This window comes from Aquarana catesbeiana, linkage group LG05, assembly GCF_042186555.1.
Source record: "Aquarana catesbeiana isolate 2022-GZ linkage group LG05, ASM4218655v1, whole genome shotgun sequence".
In the NCBI taxonomy this organism is placed as follows: Eukaryota; Metazoa; Chordata; class Amphibia; order Anura; family Ranidae; genus Aquarana; species Aquarana catesbeiana.
Genome location: NC_133328.1, coordinates 15354629 through 15370724, shown reverse-complemented (window position 1 = coordinate 15370724; position 16096 = coordinate 15354629). Strand labels below are relative to the sequence as shown.

Sequence of the window (16096 nt, the reverse complement as noted above, 5' to 3'; positions counted from 1 at the left end):
CGGGTAAAATACGTATTGAACACGTCACTATTTTTGTATGGATTGCATGGGTTGTTACCGATATGTGGTGAAAATTTCATGTCAATGACAACTTTAGAACTATATTTACCTATAGAAATGGTGCCGTGTTCAACACTTGTTATACCTGCTGTATGTATGCCAAAAAAGTCCCCAAATATGGGGAAAGAAGAGGACTTTACTGGTACCAAGGGAAGACAGAATTTTAAAATACTTTATTTACAAAATGTTAAGAAAATAATATTAACATTTGGGAATGGCATATTACCATTTGGGTCACCCAATGGGATAACATGCTGTTCCCCAATTTTAGCATTGTTTTCTTAACTTTCTGTAAATAAAGTTTTTTAAAATTCTGTCTTCCCTTGGTACCAGTAAAGTCCTCTTCTTTTCCCATATTTGGGGACTTTTTTTGGCATAAAAATAAAAAAAATGCTTATTTGTTACAATCCTGAAAATGACTGTGAGAAATTTAACATCAAGTGGCCTGGTGGGGGAAAGGCAGGAATCTTAACAAATAGTTGAGGTTCACACGGATAAGTCAAGTGAGGTTATAAGAGGGGTACCCCAGGGCTCTGTCCTGGGACTAATCCTGTTTAAAGAGGAGATCTAGGCTTCCCCCCCGACAAAATACAAACACTGTAGCTTCTGACTTTTAATATTAGGACACTTGCCTGTCCAGGGATCCAGCAATGTCCTCACCCGAGGCCGATCCTACTGTGCATGCACAAGCCGCGCTGTAGTGTTCTGGGACCTGTGACCTGCAGGGGCCGATGCGATCTGAGCTGGAAATGTAATTTGGTGAGATACTCCCAACTTAGCAAAAATTACTTCTTCTCTTCCAGTTTCTGATTTATTTTGCCAGAGGTGTCCCTCTTCTCTTCTAAGACTTATAAAAAAATTACCTTGATCTAGTAGGAACAGATATTCATTTACTGTATATGACTGGGACAGCAATACCTTCCAATCGGAAAACAGGATTCCTATTTCCGAGCTACAAAGGGAGAAACAAGGCCAAACAGGCCCCACTTAAAGCGGAGTTCCATCCATTTAAAAGTCAGCAGCTACAAAAAGTGAAGCTGCTGACTTTTAATAAGTGGACACTCACCTGTCCCACGGTCAAGAAATGGGGGCGAACGACGAACCCTCGCTCCTCCCCCCCTCTTCTCTGTGGCGCCAGCATTGTAACTGTGGGTGCCCGGGTGGAAGTGGGAGCTGGAAGCCTCTAAAAAGAGGGTATCCGCTCCCCCCCAAAAAAAATGACATGCCAAATGTGGCATGTCAGGGGGTCACCATCACTTAAAGCGGAAGGTCAATTTTTGGGTGGAACTCCGCTTTAAAGCCTTGTGTCCACAAATATTACAGTCCAATTAGAAGTGATACAGTCCAATCATGAATCTAGTAGATCACTCCAAGGAAACGTGAGGGATTAAGTGTTCAACATTTACGAAAAAACATGCCCCCAGTGACGTGATCTTTCACGAAACGCATTGGGCGGAGTTCATGTTCGCAATGATTATTCCTCGAGGCTGTTGGCTTGAATCCCAGGATGGATAAACATTGCATATATGCTCGATTTTAACTGCCTTTATGTAAGTAGTTGGTATCTTTTATCTTTAATAAATTTTATACGGTTTCACACTATGGGCCTTTCGTGAACCATCGATTATTCCCTATGTGAGTGTTCCCATTGGACACTAAAGAAAAGCCATAGAGGTCTGCTGTTTTGCTGCAAAAAGAAACAGGGTTGATGACTCCTGTCTTAAGGATATTTTTTCATACTGCACTCATGACTCTTATCATTTAGAGTCCATTTTCTCTGGTAAACGGCCATCTCATATTATATGGCGGAGGCACACTGGGGTGTTTCACCATTTTATATGATATTCACTATAAAGGTGTTTTTTTTTCATACCTGTTGAACACTTAATCCCTCACATTTTCCTTAGAGTGATCTACTAGTTTTATGATTGGACTAGATCACTTCTAATTGAACTGGAATATTTATGGGACTTTATTTCTTTGTCATTTTAGCGTGGCAATTTTCTGTTTGTATATGCTGTTTACAATCTTATCCATATTGTTTTTTGCCAGCAGCTTTCTAATTTGGGTTTATCTGCGCAATAACTTTGAAATTTAACTACCTTGTGTCCACAAGACTGCTTTTTAAAATTTCCATTCTGCTCGTGTTTTATTATGTAAATAAATATGCTTTTGTTTCTTTTTAAGCTCCTATATTTATTACTGAGCTCCAAAACCAAGAGGTTCAAGATGGCTACCCAGTCAGTTTTGACTGTGTTGTGATCGGAAAGCCGATGCCAAGCGTGCGCTGGTTCAAAGATGGGAAGGTGATAGAGGAAGATGACCATTATATGATCAATGAGGACCAGGAGGGCTGCCACCAGCTCATTATAACCGCCGTGGTTCCCACGGACATGGGCGTGTACCGATGCCTTGCTGAAAACAGGATGGGGGTTGCTTCCACCAAGGCTGAGCTGAGAGTGGACTGTAAGTAACACGTGTACATGAGGCATGGAATGTAGTACGAGGATGGTACCCATCTCAGCCAACCAGGTTCTAGGTGCCGTTTTTTTTCTGTTACTTAAAATTTAAAAGCAGACCCTGATTTGTTGATATGGACTCAACAGGGCTGGTTCTCTTAGAAATATAAATTAAAAAGAAACTTTTAGAATAATAATTTAGCCTTACTTTGGAGGTTTAAGGCTGCAAAGTCGTACTAAGGCAACCCTGCTGTGTATCTGATGGCACCTTGGATATTTTTTTTTTGTAGCACATATTAGACACCTTTAGAGGGCGCTCTTATACAGTTTATTGGTTTAGAGTAATATGAGAAAAAAATGATGCTTCCTAAAATGTATATTGCAAAAAATAATTTTATTGCCTCCATATGGATTTAAGATCTGCAAAGAAACTAGACGCCTTCTTCGTCTATCTATCTATCTATCTATCTATCTATCTATCTATCTATCTATCTATCTATCTATCTATCTCATATATCATGGTAGGCAATCTTTTCAACCGAGGGTTCCGAAAAAGAAATTGAGAGTCAGATCCTGCAGTAGATTTCATTAGGCTGTTTTCCTCACACATGAGCGGAAAGGATGACCTTAGAGAAAGCCAGGAACTAGGGCAGTGGTCTCCAAACTGTGGTCTTTGCTTGCTTTTCTCCAGCCCTTGGGGCACTATTTCATCCATTGATACCTAGAATGGGGCATAGTTCTCCCCACTGACATCAATGAAGGGGCTCTATTCCTCCTAATGACACCAACGATGGGGAACAATTTCTCCCAATGACACAACAACGGGGCACAATGACCCCAATGATGGGTCACAATTTCTCCTAATGACACCAACAGTGGTGCCCAATGACACCAACAATGGGGCCCAATGGCACCAACAATGGGGCCCAATGACACCAACGGTGGGGCACAATTACTCCCACTGAAACAAATAAAGGGGCATTATTTTTTCCCACTGACGTCAGGACCTTTTCTACTCCCAATGGCCACAGTCCAGCCCCCCCAAAGTCTGAAGGACTGTAAACTGGCCCTTTTTTTTAGAAAGTTTGGAGATCCCTGAACTAGGTAAAGGTGGGAATGCATGGAAGCAGGGGAACAAAGAGGGTGGACAACCTGCAGCACCTGAGGAGTCGGAATGAGAGGAGAATGGGTGTGTGCACGGGAGTCAGGAAAGAATGCAGACTTAGGGGTGCAGAACCAGTAGCATTGTCTGGTGGAACTAGGATGGGTAAGGGTAGGTGTATGTCAGCATGTTGGTAGATAGTGTGGACTGGGGGATCCAGGCAGTAGTGTGCAGTGCAGCTGGACTGAGTGTGTGTTGGGGAGTCAGGAGGTAGTGGACTGGGGTAGGGGGGGGTGTAGGACCTGAAGCAGTGGGCATTGGAGCTGCAATGGGTAAGGGTTGTGTGTGTTGAGGAGTCAGTAGAGCAGCCTTTCTCAACAAGGGTTCCATGTAAGCCTAGGGTTCTACCAGAGGTTGCTTGGGGTTTCTTGAGCAATGAACAGATATGTAACCACTGATACCAATGATTTTTTTTAGCTGTCTGTAAGGGGTACATTCTGATCAGTGACCGCCAATGTAAGAAGCATACTTCCCATCAACCATGTACTGTGTGCTGTCATAAGAATTGGCAGAAGTTTCCTAAAACCTGAAAGATATTTTCAAGGGTTCCTCCATGTTAAAAAGGTGAAGAAAGGCTGCAGTAAAGAATGTACTGGGGAGTGCAGAGCTGGAATCCTCGTGCAATGGAGCTGGGAGGGGAATGGGTAGATGTGCGAAAAGCAGCAAGGAAAGACTGAGAATTAATAATCCTTTAAAATACCTCTAGGTCCTGTATTTGAGGAAGAGGTTACCGGTTCAGGACTAAACTCCAGTGGGCGGGGCAGGTGCCCTCAACCGCTTGCATACATTTGTCAAGTAGGTGGTTGGGCCTGGTGCATCATGTGCCCACAGAAAAGGTATCAGGTGCATCCCCTGGCATGCATGCTGAGGGTTGCTGACCCCTATTATATACTAAAAATTGGAAAGGAGAAATGTAAGCAGGCCCACAATCGGCATCTGGCAACACAGGTACTTGATGGTTGAAAAGCTGAAAGGTTAGTAAAGGTCTAAATTGTTTCTAGTTGTGAACTAGGTACAGTACAAAAAGCAAAGAAGAGCTTTAGATATTACCCTCTACAGGTCATGTGAGCTATTTTGGGTCAAGTTTGTTTTTATTTTTTTTTAACTATTTTTTTTAATCTATCTTTTGTTTAAACATCCAATATATGACATACAAGGATGCACAAAGACCATGAGCTAGCTAAACTGTATTTTAAAATACACAAACGGGGTTTTTAAGGTGCCAGAAAAAACAGTATGCCAAAAATTTTAATCGCATACATTTTATTGTAAGTATACAAAAATTAAAAGCAGTTATTCATAAAAACCATCATTATGAAATGTATGCTGTCATGATATGTGTGTGTGTACAGTAGTTTCCGCTCAACATGTTTCACCATTCAATGGCTTCCTCAGGAAACTTGTGAAGAACTGCAGAAAATATCATATACAAATAAATAAGAAAAATTGCATTATCAGTTAAACATGTGAGTTATATAGATATATTTATATATTTATACACTGAAGTGCAAATTATATTAGTATGTTTATACAATCAACATCACATCTGACAGGCCATCTTACCCCGGATGCTCACCGAGATCAGTATACATTGAAATGTTGGAACCAAAAATTGCAGTTAGGGATATCAGTGTGCAGTGACGGTCCTTCCATTAGGGGTACAGGGGCACCGCCCCCCTAACCATGCGCCCAGCCCCTAATCTACATGTTGGACGCATGGATTTCAATGTTTTTTTTTAAGCACTTGATTAGACCCTGAGGCTCTAATTGACTTCAAAGAAGGGTGAGCTCGGGACGCAGAGCACTGTGCCCCAAGCCCACCCACTTGTGTGACATTAGCGAATAAATATTCTCTAATGTCTTCCTGCTTCTCCTCCCGGCCAATCAGGAAGTGGGTCCTGAGACCTGATTGGGCACGGACTCCCAGCCAATCTGGTCTCAGGACCCACTTCCTGTTCGGCTGGGAGGAGAAGCAACGGCCGCGGCTCTTCCCTCTGCAAGCTGGAGCGAGGAGCAGAATCGGCCTCTTAAGGTAAGACCACTGATCGCTGCCGTCCGTCTCCTGCAGGGGGGGCACTCATCACTGCCGTCCATCTCCTGCCAGGGGGGGGGCACTGACCGCCGCTATCTGTCTCCCGAGGGGGGAGGGGCAGGTTTTTTTGCCGCCCCCCCAAAATATTGAGCACCAGCTGCCACTTACAGTATGTCATAGTTATTGATTGTCTGTGTGTTGATTGTATGAACTTACTAATATAGTTTGCACTTCAGTGTATAAATCTATAAATATATAACTTACATGTTCAACTTATAATGTGATTTTTCTGATTTATTTGAAGTAACATGATTTTTTTTTTTTTGTACAGTGCTTCACAAGTCTCCTGAGGAAGTCATTGAATGGTGAAACGTGTTGAGCGGAAACTACTGTACACACACATCATGACCGCATAAATTTCACAATGATGCTTTTTATGAATAACTGCTCTTAATTTTTGTGTACTTACAATAAGATGTATGTGATTTAATATGTTGGCCTACTATTTTGTCTGGCACCTTAAAAATCCCATTTGTTTATTTTAAAATATTTGCGTATTTCCGGGATGTGGTGCCTTTATCCCCGGATCTTTGGCTGATTATCTCAAACAAAAAAAAAAAAAAATTCTTAGCTAAACTGTATGTTAATGTCATGTGAATTTCAGCTGGAGCTGTTGAGATCTATAAACAGACTTTTTTTTTTTTTAACAGACTAGAAATGGAAAGAATAAAATATATAAAAGGGCTTCGGCTCCACTCACAGGCTAAAACAAATACAATATATAAATGAACAATTTTAAAAATTTACCTGGTTGACGAATTTTTTCTTTCTGTGTTTTTCTAATTTCAGTAACCAGTTCTGACTACGACACGGCAGAGGCGGCCACTGAAACCTCCTCCTACCTCAGCGCCCAAGGCTATATGTCCAGGTAAAAGAAAAAAAAAATAGACGCAAAAATAATAGACACAGCAACATTTGTAAAAGAGACTTTGGATGCTTTTAAGATGAACCTTTCTTCCAAATAATACATTTTTTTTCCAAACCTGAGCATCCCAACTAATAGTACAGGGTAAAACTAAATTTCTACTAAATAAAAACGAAATAGTACAGAGCTGTGTCCTACAAAAGAGCCCTGGGGCCGTCCTAAAATTTATTTTAAAAAATTCTGAGTTTCAAAGTCGAAATTCTGAGAAGAGATTTGGGATGCTTTTGAAGTGAACTTTTTTTCCAATTTAAAAATGAACATGATTTTCCCAGCCTGTGATTGTCCCAAATGATAGTTCATTGCAAAATTATTATTTTTTTCGGGTACAGAGATGTTTCAAACAGAAGAGCCCCGGGGTCCATCCTAATATTTATTTACCACTTCACCGGTCACACTTGTTCACCAGTCCTATGGAGCAGAGCAAATTTTAAATTTCTGCTATGGACTTGTTTGTTCGGCAATAACTTTGTTATTACTAAAGATAACAAGGTAACACAGACACGTTTTTTTAAGAACAAACAAAGCTTTTTTTTGTAGTTATTGTCTTGCAAAAATAATGTTTTTCTTGAAATCCTAAGACAAATAACCACTTCAACACCGGGCACTTTCACCCCCCTTCCTGCCCAGGCCAATTTTCACCTTGTCACACTTTGAATGACAATTGCGCGGTCATGCAACACTGTAACCATGTGACATTTTTATCATTTTTTTCACACAAATAGAGCTTTCTTTTGGTAGTATTTAACCATTTGCCGACCGGCCGCTGCAGTTTTACTGGGGCAGAATGGAATGGCTGGGCGAAACTACGTTATGTAACATCGCTTCGCCCTGTGGCCACTAGGGGCGCGTGCCCGCTGCTCTCCCCCCCGGAGCCGATGCGAGTGCCCGGCGGGCGCGATGATCGCCGGGCTCCCGAGATCGCTCGTGACACAGCGAGACCCTCTGAAGGGAGAAGAGACTGAGTGTGTGTTCATACAAAGTATGAACAGCGATCTGTCATCTCCCCTAGACAGTCCCCTCCCCCCTTCAGTTAGAACACACACTAGGGAACACAATTAACCCCTTGGTCGCCCCCTAGTGTTTAACTCCTTCCCTGCCAGTGACATTTTTACAGTAATCAGTGCATTTTTATAGCACTGATCGCTGTATAAATGTGTCCGTCATAATGTCCGATAAAAATCGCAGATTGCCATTACTAGTAAAAAAAAAAAAAAAAATGATAAAAATCCTATAAATCTATCCCCTATTTTGTAGACACTATAACTTTTGCGTAAACCAATCAATATACGCTTATTGCGATTTTTATTACCAGAAATATGTAGAAGAATCCGTATCGGCCTAAACTGAGAAAAAAATTGCTTTTTTTTTTTAAAAAAATGGGGACAGTTATTATAGCAAAAGGTTCAAAATATTGTGGTTTTTTTCAAGATTGTCGCTCTTTTTTTGTTTATAGCGCAAAAAATAAAAGAGATGATAAAATGCCACCAAAAGAAAGCTCTATCTGTGGGGAAAAAAAGGACGTCAATTTTGTTTGGGTACAGCATCGCACGACCGCGCGATTGTCAGTTAAAGCGACGCAGTGCCGAATCGCAAAAAATGGCCTGGTCATTCAGCAGCCAAATCTTCCGGGGCTGAAATGGTTAATCACCACCGGGTTTTTTATTTTTTGCTCAATAAACTAAAAAAGACTGAAAATATTGAAAAAAAATGTTGCTAAAAAATTTAGGCCAAAATTGAAAAAAATGTTGCTAATAAATTTAGGCCAAAATGTATTCTGCTACATTTCTTTGGCGAAAAAAACACAAATTAATGTATATTATTTAGTCTGTAGGAAAGTTATTGAGTCCACAAACTATGATATACAGTATATCTGAAAATTGATCAATGCTGATGTACTGATCTGATTTCTTGGGGCCGTAAACACCAGGGTACCCCCCAAATGACCCCTTTTTGGAAAGTAGACAGTCCACTGTTAATAATAGGAGGCATGGTGAGTTTTTTGTAGTTTTATCTTTTTTTTTTTTTTTAAACCAATGTTAGTTAAAGTATAAATAGTGTTACTGCAGATAAATAGTGTATATTTTCTTCTGTAATTAATCCTTTTTAATCCTTGATTGTGTTTACAAAGCATCACAAAGTTATTTACAAATGAAATAAAGTGTTTTTTTTTTTCAATTTTGCACTTTTTTTTTAAATGTGTAAAATAATAACAAACAATCGCACTAATTGCTTTAGATTGAGGCAAGTAAACACTACAGAAGGATATGCTTTGTTAATTTTGCTTTTCAGAGGTTTACAACTAGACATGTGCGATTCATTTCGAATAAAATTTTAGTTTTCCAGAAATTCGAATGTATCCGAATTTCCGAATTAGCATAGTACTGAATTTAAACGACTCCGAAATAACGGGAAAAAAAATTCTGACAAAATTTGACAAAATTTGAATTCGAATCGTTTTTCAAATTCGAATTCGAATTGTTTTCCAATTTCCAAAGAGAATAAAATAGAATAGAAAATAAAGGGAAAAAACAGAATTTTTTTTTCTATTCTATTCCTTTATTTTCTATTCGATTTTATTCTCTTTGGAAATTGGAAACTATTCGAAATTGATTTGAAAACTTTTTGGATTGATCCGAATTAGAAAAATTTGAATAGATTCGAAAACGAACGTATTCTGAAAAACGAATTAAACGAATGAAACTAATTTATGTAAATAACGAATTGAAACTAAACAAAATGAATTTTTTGCCCATGTCTATTTACAACCCTTTTTTTTTTTTTTAGCCGACTGCCTATTTTTACTGCCCCCCCCCCCCCCCCCATATATATGAAGCCCTAACAAAAACAACATGCTTATGAAATGTAGGGAGATATGCCTCTGTCTTCTCCAATCATCTTTTAGAGATCAAATTTATAACGCAGATTAGAAACAGGAGGCTACAGGGTAACGTTATCTCCTATCATCTTATAAATAGCTTATAAAAAAAAATCTCCATTTACATCAAGCTGTGTGACCTTTATGGAGGGGAGAGACACCTGTGTGACATCCAGCAGCTCCGAAACACAAACGATCGTTCTGAAGATTTGCTGTTATTTAAGATCAGCGAGAATTATCTTCCAAGGGTTACATAGACCATTAGCGGCAAGTAAATTGGTTGGGATTAATTACTGCCTCCGCACGCGCGGCTCCCTGAAATTGTTTTCTAATGACTATGAAATTGAGATGGAAACCAAATTAGATTTGTTAATGACGTTTCAATTTCAGGACTTATTTGCAGCTCATGGAAGTTGAGATGACTTTTTCTGGTTTTGAGGTTATTTATGCCTCGGCTAGAGGAGAAGTGAACCCGGGATCTGGTTGAAATAAAAGACAAAAAAAAAAGAATTGAATCTGCCCAATCTGGTTGCCTTTTTTATTGCAGAGTGACTTGGTTGGGTTCAGTGAAGCGGTGGGATATTCCAGAACAATGAACAGGAAGGTGAGGTTGCTCTTCCCTTGCAGATACTTCTCAGAACGCTCCTTCAACCCCTTTGAGCTGGTGCCTCCTGGTCCTTTAAGGGGTTTAGGATGCTGGGAGGCAGTGGCATTTGGTGCTCCATATTTTTTTGGAGGGGGGTTGGGTTCAGGGAAGTGGTGGGATATTCCAGAACAATGAACAGGAAGGTGAAGATGCTCTTCCCTTGCCACTGCTTCTCAGAACGCTCCTTCAACCCCTTTGAGCTGGTGCCTCCTGGTTCTTTAAGGGGTTTAGGATGCTGGGAGGCAGTGGCATCTGGTGCTCCATATTTTTTTGGAGGGGGGTTGGGTTCAGGGAAGTGGTGGGATATTCCAGAACAATGAACAGGAATGTGAGGACGCTCTTCCCTTGCAGCTACTTCTCAGAACGCTCCTTCAACCCGTTTGAGCTGGTGCCTCCTGGTTCTTTAAGGGGTTTAGGATGCTTGGAGGCAGTGGCATCTGGTGCTCCATATTTTTTTGGAGGGGGGTTGGGTTCAGGGAAGCGGTGGGATATTCCAGAACAATGAACAGGAAGGTGAAGATGCTCTTCCCTTGCCGCTGCTTCTCAGAACGCTCCTTCAACCCCTTTGAGCTGGTGTCTCCTGGTTCTTTAAGGGGTTTAGGATGCTGGAATGCAGTGGCATCTGGTGCTCCATATTTTTTTGGAGGGGGGTTGGGTTCAGGGAAGTGGTGGGATATTCCAGAACAATGAACAGGAATGTGAGGACGCTCTTCCCTTGCAGCTACTTCTCAGAACGCTCCTTCAACCCATTTGAGCTGGTGCCTGCTGGTTCTTTAAGGGGTTTAGGATGCTTGGAGGCAGTGGCATCTGGTGCTCCATATTTTTTTGGAGGGGGGTTGGGTTCAGGGAAGCGGTGGGATATTCCAGAACAATGAACAGGAATGTGAGGACGCTCTTCCCTTGCAGATACTTCTCAGAACGCTCCTTCAACCCCTTTGAGCTGGTGCCTCCTGGTTCTTTAAGGGGTTTAGGATGCTGGGAGGCAGTGGCATCTGGTGCTCCATATTTTTTTGGAGGGGGGTTGGGTTCAGGGAAGTGGTGGGATATTCCAGAACAATGAACAGGAAGGTGAAGATGCTCTTCCCTTGCCGCTGCTTCTCAGAACGCTCCTTCAACCCCTTTGAGCTGGTGCCTCCTGGTTCTTTAAGGGGTTTAGGATGCTGGAAGGCAGTGGCATCTGGTGCTCCATATTTTTTTGGAGGGGGGTTGGGTTCAGGGAAGTGGTGGGATATTCCAGAACAATGAACAGGAATGTGAGGACGCTCTTCCCTTGCAGCTACTTCTCAGAACGCTCCTTCAACCCGTTTGAGCTGGTGCCTCCTGGTTCTTTAAGGGGTTTAGGATGCTTGGAGGCAGTGGCTTCTGGTGCTCCATATTTTTTTGGAGGGGGGTTGGGTTCAGGGAAGCGGTGGGATATTCCAGAACAATAAACGGGAATGTGAGGTTGCTCTTCCCTTGCAGCTTCTTCTCAGAACGCTCCCTCAACCCCTTTGAGCTGGTGCCTCCTGGTCCTTTAAGAGGTTTAGGATGCTGGGAGGCAGTGGCTTCTGGTGCTCCATATTTTTTTGGAGGGGGGTTGGGTTCAGGGAAGCGGTGGGATATTCCAGAATAATAAACGGGAATGTGAGGTTGCTCTTCCCTTGCAGCTTCTTCTCAGAACGCTCCTTCAACCCCTTTGAGCTGGTGCCTCCTGGTCCTTTAAAAGGTTTAGGATGCTGGGAGGCAGTGGCATCTGGTGCTCCATATTTTTTTGGAGGGGGGTTGGGTTCAGGGAAGTGGTGGGATATTCCAGAACAATGAACAGGAATGTGAGGACGCTCTTCCCTTGCAGATACTTCTCAGAACGCTCCTTCAACCCATTTGAGCTGGTGCCTCCTGGTTCTTTAAGGGGTTTAGGATGCTGGGAGGCAGTGGCATCTGGTGCTCCATATTTTTTTGGAGGGGGGTTGGGTTCAGGGAAGTGGTGGGATATTCCAGAACAATGAACAGGAAGGTGAAGATGCTCTTCCCTTGCAGATACTTCTCAGAACGCTCCTTCAACCCGTTTGAGCTGGTGCCTCCTGGTTCTTTAAGGGGTTTAGGATGCTTGGAGGCAGTGGCTTCTGGTGCTCCATATTTTTTTGGAGGGGGGTTGGGTTCAGGGAAGCGGTGGGATATTCCAGAACAATAAACGGGAATGTGAGGTTGCTCTTCCCTTGCAGCTACTTCTCAGAACGCTCCTTCAACCCCTTTGAGCTGGTGCCTCCTGGTCCTTTAAGAGGTTTAGGATGCTGGGAGGCAGTGGCATCTGGTGCTCCATATTTTTTGGAGGGGGGTTGGGTTCAGGGAAGCGGTGGGATATTCCAGAACAATGAACAGGAAGGTGAAGATGCTCTTCCCTTGCTGCTGCTTCTCAGAACGCTCCTTCAACCTCTTTGAGCTGGTGCCTCCTGGTCCTTTAAGGGGTTTAGGATGCTTGGAGGCAGTGGCATCTGGTGCTCCATATTTTTTTGGAGGGGGGTTTGGTTCAGGGAAGCGGTGGGATATTCCAGAATAAGGAACAAGAATTTGAGGTTGCTCTTCCCTTGCAGCTACTTCTCAGAACACTCCTTCAACCCCTTTGAGCTGGTGCCTCCCGGTCTTTTAAGGGGTTTAGGATGCTTGGAGGCACTGGCATCTGGTACTCCATATTTTTTTGTAGTGGGGGGGGGTGGGCAGCAAAGTCAGTAGGCCAGTCGGTCTACGTTGGTCGCATCCACCCCCCGTCGCTCGATTCACCCTGCGTCTTCTCCTCCTCCTCCTCCTCGGCAGCCAATACAGTCAGGGCAGGGCAGCAACCCCCCCCCCGTCAGTAGGCCAGTCAGTCGCATCAACCCCCCCGTCGCTCGATCGTCAGCCCACCAGCCCCACACATAAACCATCTAGATTGCGGGCAGCGCTTCCTCCTCGTCAGCTTCTCAGCTTCACCCTGCGTCTCCTCCTTCTCGTCTTCCCCTGCGTCTTCTCCTCCTCCTCGGCGGCCAATACGATCGCTTCTCCTCTCGGCCAATCGGGCCTCAGGACCCGCTTACTGATTGGCTGGGAGGAGAATCAGGAAGACAACAGCAAATATTAATTCACTATTGTCACACAACTGGGTGGCCCCTGGGCGCAGTGCTCTACGCCCCCGAGCTCATCCTTTTTTGAAGCCTATTAGAGCCTCACGTGCTTCAAAAAAAATAAATAAATAAATTACCCCCATTGCAGTCCATGCGCCCGGCATCCTGCATGTAGATTAGGGGCCAGACGCATATATTAGGGGTGCTTCTTATGGACAGGGCCACCACTGCTGAGAGGAGGGGGTGGGGTTTATGATCATGTGACCACCGTGATTGGCTATCACATGATCGAAATGCTCCCTATCACAAGTAGCAATTGGGAGCTTTACGTTAGCCACCGGTAACAATGCCAGAAGTGCGCGGGGCTAGTGCTGCTCTTATATCTGCTATTAAATACTCCCCATCCTCTCTGTACCATTATAATAATTGTCCCTGTGCCTGTGTCCTGTAAAAAAAATCTGCCCTGTTGTACCTATAGCCGATCGTCTCCCAGCGCTCAACTGATTGTTGGCTCTCCCTCTCCTCTCTCTCCCCCACTTCCCCGGCTGACGTCAGCGGTAGGGCTCGGCTCCACCCACCGCAGCTGTGAGCCATAGAGAGAAGAGAGAGCTGACAGTCAGCTGAGCGCTGGGAGACGATCGGCTATAGGTACAAAAGGGCAGATTTTTTTTACAGAACATAGGCACAGGGACAATTATTATAATGGGACAGAGAGGATGGGGAGCATTTAGTAGAAGTGGATTAACAACCACTTTAATGCTTTGATTGCCCCTAGATGTCAGCCCCTTCCCAGCCAGTGTCATTAGTACAGTGACAGTGTACAGTATTAGCTCTGATCTCTGTATTAGTGCCACTGGTGAGGTCAGTGGTAGTCAGTTCCTATCCAGTGTCAGTTAGTGTCAGATTTCCCACGTGTTTAACGAGCGCTTTGAAAAACGAGCAACTTTTTTTTTTTTTTTAAATCCTGACTGGGTTTGTCTCGCAACACGAGTGTGATTCAAGCCAATGGGGTGTGCAGTACAGCATTTGGCCAGAGAAGCGGGGGCGCCGGTGAGCCTTTTCGGAAATACTCGGAACCACATGGAAATACTCGGAAACACTCGGAAATACTCAGTTCCCGAGTGTTTCCGAGCCTTTACCAGGGTTGCCAACAGCCAGTAAATTTACTGACAGTTTGTAAAAATCTGTGATTTTTTTACAACTGCCACTAAATATCAGGGGCTGATAATTTCAGGCGGTGTTTACTTTTTAAGTGTAAATCAAGCAAATTTCTTTGTTATAGGTATTGTCAGTGTTTCTATATCATTTTTATACTGTTTTACATATTCACAGTTTTCAAAAGGAGTTCTGTACATTCTCAGGTTGGCAGTAAAAAATGTGCTCCGCCAGTAAATTTTCCATGTTTTGTCAGTAAAAAATGCTGCGGGAGGTTGGCAAACCTGGCCTTTCCGAGGGTTTCCGAGTGCATCCGAGCTGTCCCCGAGTATTTCCGAGGCTCTCCGGCACCCCCCCTTCCACCTCTGGCCACATGCGGTATTGCATGCAATAGAAGTCAATGCAGAACTAATTATCTTCGTTTTCATTGACTTCTATGGGGAAACTCGCTTTGATATGCGAGTGCTTTGGATTACAAGCATTCACCTGGAACGGATTATACTCGTAATCCAAGGTTCCACTGTATACACAGCATCCCATAGTTTGTAGACGTTATAACATTCACACAAACCAATCAGTATACATTTATAGGGATTTTCTTTTAGCAAAGACATGAATACATTTTTGGCCTAAATTTTTGAAGAGATGTGATTCTTTTAATTTTTTTTAATTGGACATGTTTGATGTCAGAAAGCAAAAAAAATATAGTTTTTTTTTTTTTGTTTTTTTTTGTTTTTTTTTTCTAAATTGTCAGTCTTTTTTCATTTATATAATAAAAAATAAAAAACCCAGTGGTGATCAAATAGCACCAAAAGAAAGTTCTATCTGTGAGAAAAAAAAATAGATATGTAATTTGGGTACAGTGTTGTATAACAGTGCAATTACCAGTTAAAGTAGCGCAGCGCTGAATAGCAAAAAATAGCCTAGTCATGAAGGGGGGTAAAACCTTCCGGAGATGAAGTGGTTAAGCAGTAGGACATAAAGTAGAAAGCACTGGGACATCATAGGCATTGTTCCAGGACAGCCAAGTCTTATATTGTAAAGTCTCATTTTTTTTTTTTCTCTAAAAATAACAAACATGTTATCCACTTAAAGCGGGGGTCCACCTATCTATCATTTTTTTTTTTTTGGAGTTCATTCACAAACTTTTCTTCTCATGATTATCTACTCACATGTTCTGTGTAATAAGTCCGCCTGTGTCCGATTTCGTTGTAAAGAATAACTTTCACTGAAGGCGGTTTCCATCTTCATTGTGGGCATTTGAAGCCCACAAGCATGTATTTCCTGGATGCGGTGAATGCTGTGCTCTCTGCATTCACCGAGATGTTGTGATGACGCTGTTGCACAATGCATGCTGGGAAGCCTGAGACTAGCTCCCAGGGGACTGTGGGAGGTCTGGGAGAGGCTAGAAACACGCCTACTCCCATGGGAGGAAAACCAGGAAGTTCTAAGAAGATTAGAAAAAAAAGGTAATTACGACGATTTTAATTTTTTTACACAGCATGTCAGCATCTAGGCAAGGAAGAGAATGCATAGAGATAATGTTCAAAATTTGGGTGGAACCCCGCTTTAAGGACCGAGCCTCTTTCTGAGATTTGTTGTTTTCAAGTTAAAAAAAGGGGGTTTTTTTGCTAGAAAATTACTT

At 42.7% G+C, this 16096-nt stretch overlaps 1 protein-coding gene and 1 long non-coding RNA gene across 13 annotated transcripts in view; one reads left to right on the top strand and one right to left on the bottom strand.

Moving 5' to 3' along the window:
- The window catches only part of OBSCN (obscurin, cytoskeletal calmodulin and titin-interacting RhoGEF), a 407958-nt gene that overhangs the window by 293891 nt on the left and 97971 nt on the right, over positions 1 to 16096 (top strand). For all 12 annotated transcript variants that reach the window (XM_073629454.1, XM_073629462.1, XM_073629460.1 and 9 more), the window contains 2 exons: positions 2248 to 2526; positions 6563 to 6641. In XM_073629454.1, the coding sequence (XP_073485555.1) occupies positions 2248 to 2526; positions 6563 to 6641 (358 nt within the window). The remainder of the gene's footprint in view (positions 1 to 2247; positions 2527 to 6562; positions 6642 to 16096) is intronic.
- LOC141144090 (uncharacterized) overlaps positions 1 to 16096 on the bottom strand; it is a 175209-nt gene that overhangs the window by 100843 nt on the left and 58270 nt on the right. The window lies entirely within an intron of this gene.